The sequence below is a fragment of the Enhydra lutris genome, unplaced genomic scaffold (assembly GCF_002288905.1).
Source record: "Enhydra lutris kenyoni isolate GAN:26980312 unplaced genomic scaffold, ASM228890v2 scaffoldscaffold13, whole genome shotgun sequence".
Lineage (NCBI taxonomy): Eukaryota > Metazoa > Chordata > Mammalia > Carnivora > Mustelidae > Enhydra > Enhydra lutris.
Genome location: NW_019154097.1, coordinates 5,174,663 through 5,181,512, shown reverse-complemented (window position 1 = coordinate 5,181,512; position 6,850 = coordinate 5,174,663). Strand labels below are relative to the sequence as shown.

The window sequence follows — 6,850 nt, the reverse complement described above, 5'->3', positions numbered from 1 at the left end:
CTTTCTTTCTTTCTTTCTTTCTTTCTTTCTTTCTTTCTTTCTTTCTTTCTTTCTTTCGATTTTAAAAATTTATTCATTTGAGGGAAAGAGAGGACGCAAGCAGGAGGGAGGGTCAGAAGGTGAGGGAGAAGCAGGCTCCCCACTGAGCTGGGAGCCCAATGAGGGACTCGATCCCAGGACCCTGGGATCATGACCTAAGCCGAAGGCAGATGCTTAACTGACTGAGCCACCCAGGTGCCCCAGACCTAGCGTCTTTGACTTAGCATGCTTTTAGGCTCGCCTGCACTACAGCATGCCTCAGTGCCTTCTTCCTTTGTACTGTGGAGTAGTATCCCGTCACATAGTTAGACCACAATTTGTTAACAACTGAACTTTGTTACCTTCGTTTTGAAGCTGACTCCAGACATCCTATCACTTTATCTGTAAATGTTTTAGAATGACTCTTTTAAAGGTAAGACCTTAACAAGCATAACCATGATATCATTATCACACCTAAAAAGTTAGCAAATCTGTAATGTCCATAGATATCTCAAATATACAATCTGTGTGTGCGTTTATAACAGTTTCATAATGTCATAATATTTTTTATAGTCATATCTTTTACAGTCTATTTGTGGGTGTCAGGGTCCACACTGCGACCCATTGATACATCTCAAGTCTCCTCTAACCTATAGGATCCCTTCTGTCTCTCTTTTCTTGTCTTGGAGCTCATCTGTTGAAGAGGGAATCCCTACTTTGTCAGGTGACCAGTTAGAGGGGCAAAGGGCCATCAGCGGTGGCAGGGGATTTGGAGATCACATGCAAGTCCTCAGACAGCTAGGGAAGCAGAGGCCAGGAAGGGAGACCACTGTCCTCCGGCCCCAGCTCAAACCCAGCTGCCTGAGGCATCCAGACCCATCTGCCTCCTCAGTCTCAGGTCATCAGACCAGGCCCTGGGGATACAGCTCCCCAACTCCAGTTCGTGTACCCCGCTGGGTAGGTGTGTCTGTGGGCAGGTGTCTGGTCCCTCAGGATGGGTGTGGTTGACCTGGCGCTGGCCCAGCTTCCAAGGACCTCCTGAGGCTGGAGGCAGCAAGCCTGGAGGAGCCCCGCAGGTGACGGGGAAGCCTCTTGGGCTGACGTAGCTGTCTGAGGTAGCCAGCCCTGCAGCCTTGTCCCCATGCCCTGCCCTCCTTCGTGCTGCCCTCCTTCTCACGTGTCTGTGTTTCTTTTCTCCTCCATGCTATGGCAGTGGTGCCCCGTGCTGATGAGACAATACTTGGTGCAGCCCCAGGCAGTCCTTTTCCAGGTAATTTCCTAGGGACCCAAATGACACCCAGCACCCACTTTCCCGGGGCACATGGCTCCTGGAGTCCCTCCTAGGATTCCTTTCCCCTTGTGTGGCTTAGCTTCCAGTACCATCCCTGCCCTTATCTGAAGGACCTGCATACCCATCCTGGCAGGCAGGCAGCAAGGAGTTTGACTCAAATCTCATTATATTAATAAGGAAAATGAGGCCCCAAGAGCTGGCCTGGTTTGCCTGAGGTCACACAGGAGAGAGAGAGGCGGAGCTGGGCTGAGAACCCCGTGCTATTGCTCCTGGCTCACAGTTTTTTCTACCACAGGGGCAAAGGCTATATATGAATCAGGTAAAAATTAGCTGAGGAAGTCCATTCCCCTGCCTGTACCTCAGTTTTTTCCATGTTGGGGAAGAAGATGACTCTGAGAATCTGTCTAGCTCAGACACTGGAGAGTTCAAGACTTTCCATCATCTGGAGCATGGTATCTGTGAGGAGGGTGTCCATACCTGCTGGCTTTGACCTTGAGGCCTCAAGAGACTCTGGGGCAATAGGCAGAATTTATCCTCGTTGGTTGCCCTGGAGTGGACAGTCTGTGAATTGCTGTCCTCAGTTCATTTCTCTTTCTGGGTCATGGTCAAGGACGGCACCAGGGCGGCTCTGATGGGAAGGGAGCAGAAGCCCCAAATAACATCCTAAGAAAGAACCCCGAGGGCTCAGAGAAGTTAGAAGTGTGGAACACAGCTATTGCCTGTGATTGTCGGTGGTGGGAGGAGAGGGGGCCCTGTTCCCGAGCATGTGGGAGCACCAACACGCTTACGCACGCGTGACCACCGTGTTCCGTCAGTTCAGCCCTTGGTCCCCCAAATAACTATGAGAAGTGGAAGTACGTTGTCGCGGTTACCAGAGGCACCGGTAATGCCTTCTCTCTTCTCTTTCTGTCTCCTGACCTTCCTTTCCATCTTCCTTTATCTGTCATTCTTTCTACCTCATCCAGTTTCCAGTTTCACAAAGGACCTGAGATGTCCTGCAAAGTAAACAATTACACATACCTAAGTTAGTAAGTTAAGGCTGAGAAAAAGTTCAGAAATGACGTGGCAAAAGAGGGAAGGTCCTAGCTCCAGGTGCCAGCAATGTTGTGGTTGTGGTGGTTAACACTGAATTTGACTGAGCTTCTTGGCAGCCAAAGCAAAAACGGGCAAGCCGTGGTTTCCAGGGTTCTTCTTGCTCAACCACAGGCAGGTTAACTACTCAGTAGGAGAAAAACCCATCAGGGGTGCTGAACTGGGGAGAGACTGGCAAGGACTTTGAATATTCTAATGGGCAGCGTCTTCAGAGGTTTAAAAAAAAAGTTCTTCATATGGCTCTTTTATTTCCTCTAACAAATGTTGAATGCATGATATTTTCTCACAGAAGAGTGAAAGCTCTTCCCCAGAGGTTTTAACTCATGGTGGCCGAGGACGTTGTTTTCTGGTCGCCTGACTTGATGAGGGGAGAGTTGGGGGTGGGGCAGGGGAAAGTTAGCATATCACTTAGGCTTCTTGTTCAAACACTTCTCAGTTAACTTTTTTTTTTTAAAGATTTTATTTATTTATTTGACAGACAGAGATCACAAGTAGGCAGAGAGGCAGGCAAAGAGAGAGAAAGGAGGAAGCAGGCTCCCTGCTGAGCAGAGAGCCCGATGTGGGGCTCAATCCCAGGACCCTGGGATCATGACCTGAGCCGAAGGCAGAGGCTTTAACCCACTGAGCCACCCAGGTGCCCCCTCAGTTAACTTTTTAAGTGTTGTGGCTAATGTGCTTAGGGGGCTCTAGGAATGTTCCCTATTCTGTGCTCTCAAGGCAGCCTAGAGGGAGATCGACAAATGGCCATTAAATATGGTAGAAGAATGGTAATGGAGGTCTGTGGAAGTAGGGAAGCATAGACAGATTCATGATTTCTTTGTAGAAGTGGGGGACTCAGGAATGGCTTCACCAAGGAGGTGACATTGGAGCTGGGTCTTGTGGACAGTGTAGGAGTTCTCTACGTGACGAATGAGATGAGTCCTCCAGGGTAGGACTGCTGGGAGTGGCTGAGGAGCAGCGGTGGGAGGAAGGGAGCCCAGGAGATTGGAAAGAATCATGAGCAGCCCCAAGGGACGGGCAGTGATGAGGACTTAGGGAATAATTACACACCACAACTAAATGATGGTGTCCCCTGGCTCATGCAGGAGCAGAATAACAGCCATGGAATCCTACAAAAGAAGGGTCTAGACTTGGACCAAACCACCATGTGGTGGTGGTGGTGGGAGGTACAGATAACCAAGGATAGCTGAGGACCGGTTTCCAAGTCTCCTGTCCCCAGGATCCCCACTCTTTAGGGAAGTTCACTCTACCTTCCGGCAGCCAGTTGTGGTTGGGAGACTGGATTTTTGGACCTCCTACCACATGTGTAACACAAGTTACAGATTTTTATCTTGGAAAGGTGATCCAAACCCAACTATCAAGGTGACTGGACAAACTTTGACAATCAATTTATTGACCAGAACAAAATCAAATACCTAGAAGACATTTCCAACCGGACATCAAAGAAATTAAGAGGCAGAATATCCCAGTTGGCTACCCTCGCGATTTTCTTAAACCCAGATTGGTTCTGCTTTCTTGAGGGAGATGAAAGCTTTCCCTTGCAGACCCAGCTGCCCAGCCTGGAGTCCAGGAAGAGAGTAGGTCTGGCAGTGGGGTAGGGAGGGACGCAGGGATGCTGGCACTTGGTTGAGATTACTGCCTGGCCCGCCTAAGGGTCACTCATTCATGTTTTCATCTATATGTTCCCTGTGCAAGCCTTTCACAGTCGAATCCCAGCTCGACTATCTTTCCATATTTGCCTTTTTCTACTTTCACTTCCTTCAACGATGGGCATGTGCCCTGTTTTCCAGATCCCTCCTGTCCTCTTACCTCTGAGTCTTCCTATAGCACTTACCAGCCTTGGGGGTTGGGGATCGCCCAGACCCGGGTTCAGTACCACCTGCTCAAGAACCCTGTCCTGACCACTTCTCACTCCACAGTCAACGAATGGTTCTGTGCTCCAGCTCCTCTTGGATAAAGCTTCTGGGCCATGTGTCTTTTCCCTTGGGGTTTGTGGCTGAGAATCAGAGAACATGTCTGGTCTTCACCTGCCATCTTGTGCACAAGAAAGGCTCAATAAACACTGAACATTCATTATGCATTCATTATTCCACAAGGGCACTCGGGAGCACAGAGAGGAAGGAGCCCTATCCTCTACCCCAGAGTCCCAGGAGCTCCAGAAGATACCATCTTGAAAGAGACCCTTACAGAATTGTTTTGACCTCCTTTTTTGCTCATGGCAATGCACTGAAGGAGCTGTTCCAGTGAGCCTGACTTCCAGGTTCCTTTTTTAGCAAATTAGGAGGCTAATGCCATGACCAGGTCCCATTTGGTGGGGGAGGAAGTCTAGACAGTAATCTTCGCCCAACAGCTCCTCGCTGCATGGAATGAAAACTTTCCCGGTCCTGACCTGAAGCAAGAAACATATTCTCACTTCTACTTAGTAGACCTGTATCCACTTATACGTGAAAGATTTCTAAAATAGGACTTACTCTTGCTGTGTGTGTGAACCTTAGATATTTTCTGTTCTAGTCTATTCTAATTTCATTTTTTTATAATAATGGCACTAGCAGATTGATTTCACATGTGTTTACAGGTCAGGACTCACAGTATGAAAATCATTAGAGTCATTTTCAAGACTTGGGAGTCAGGTGGATTCGATTGGAATCCTGGCTGTGGCACCTAGAAGTTGTACGACTTTAAGGCAAGCTACTTCGCTTCTATCATAGGTTTCAGTTCATCGTCTGTAAAATGGGAATAACATAGAACCTATTTCATGGAGTTACTGTGAGGATTAAATGGAACATTCAGGTAAAGCTCCTGACGCAGAGCAAGGGATCAATAAATGTGAGCTTTTGACATGGGTGTGAAGATTGTGGTTCTTCTTGTCCTGGCATGACCACTTGGTGGGGCCAGCAGAGCACAAGCAGGTCTCCTGCCTCCTAAGGAGTGGTAGTCAGGAAGGACTTCCTGGAGGAGGAGGCATCAGATCAGGGCAGAAGGATAACTGGGACCCACTGCTGTCCTTACAGTGACCAAGAAACCTGTGTGATTATCCCAGGACCACTAGTTTCCTTTTATTTTTTTTATTTTTTAAATATTTTATTTATTTATTTGACAGAGATCACAAGTAGGCAGAGAGGCAGACAGAGAGAGAGAGAGAGAGAGGGAAGCAGGCTCTTGGCTGAGCAGAGAGCCCGATGCGGGACTCGATCCCAGGACCCTGAGATCATGACCTGAGCCGAAGGCAGCGGCCTAACCCACTGAGCCACCCAGGCGCCCACTAGTTTCCTTTTAAAGGGCAGGCTTTTCCCCAAGGATTTTTGGCTGGACCTAGAGCCAACCACGTTAGATGACTTTGCCTTTCCTGTTTAGGTCTCCAATCCACCTGGAATTGATTTTTGTGTCTGGTGTGAAGTAAAGATCTAATTTCTTTATCCCCCCTTCTTTCTGAACGGATAACCGGGTCCCCCTCGCACTGTTGATCAGAGGCCATCCTTCCCTGCTGATTTGTACATCCCCTCTCTCATATATCAAGTTTCCATATATGCACAGATCAGCTCCTGGACTCGCTTCTGTTTCACGGATCTATTTATCTGCCCCATGCCAATCCCACGCTGTCTTAATTACTACAGCTCTACAGTGATTCCTGATGGCAGGGAGGCGTGTCTCCCTCTCATCCTTCCTCCTCAGAAGCCTGTGCTCTTCTCTGCATGTTTCAGAATCAGCCTCAGCTGGAGACGATGGAGAGCCCAGGGGCTCCAAACAAAGATGTCCTCAGGGAGGCTCACGGCAGGGTGCCTGGGCCTGCAGCACCTCGCTGACTCACGGCTGCCAACCACCCCACTTTGAGCTGCCCAAGAATTCTTTCTAACTCATATTCCAAGAGAAGCAGCAGGAATGTACCTGTGTCTGAGTCCTGCCTGCCTGCCACTGGCCAAGGGGCTCCCCCGGTTCTATACCCTATGGCTCAGTCCTCAGCCTCCTACCCAAGATGCCTGCATCTCCTCTCAGAAGACTGCTTGCTTCTCTGTCTCTGTCTGCCAAGGACATAAGCCTGGACAGATAGGGATGTGCTTTCCGTAGGCGAGACCAGGGTTCTGGAGAGAACTGCTTATACCAGAATTTGATATGCACACCCAAGACTTTGGCTTAGGTGTTTGCAAATATTTTTAAAAAGATTTTATTTATTAATTTGATGACAGAGATCACAAGTAGTCAAAGAGGCAGGCAGAGACAGAGAGAGGGAAGCAGGCTCCCCGCTGAGCAGAGAGCCTGATGTGGGGCTTGATCTCCGGACTCTGGGATCATGACCTGAGCCAAAGGCAGAGGCTTTAACCCAGTGAGCCACCCAGGCGCCTCTGCAAATATTTCCTTTACCTGAAAATCAGCCTGGGGGTTAGGTGGAAGGAAGGGACCTGGCATTCATGCTTCTCATTTTGTCTGTCCCTGAATGGGAAGACCAAGGTT

At 48.9% G+C, this 6,850-nt stretch overlaps 1 protein-coding gene across 2 annotated transcripts in view; it reads left to right on the top strand.

The window, feature by feature from the left end:
- The window catches only part of LOC111145877 (paired box 5), a 191,327-nt gene that overhangs the window by 101,167 nt on the left and 83,310 nt on the right, over nucleotides 1–6,850 (top strand). Inside the window, exon 7 of one of the 2 annotated variants that reach the window (XM_022501162.1) lies at nucleotides 1,232–1,288. The exons of the other annotated variant lie outside the window; for it this stretch is intronic. Within the exon in view, the coding sequence (XP_022356870.1) occupies nucleotides 1,232–1,288 (57 nt within the window). The remainder of the gene's footprint in view (nucleotides 1–1,231; nucleotides 1,289–6,850) is intronic. 2 annotated transcript variants of the gene reach the window in all.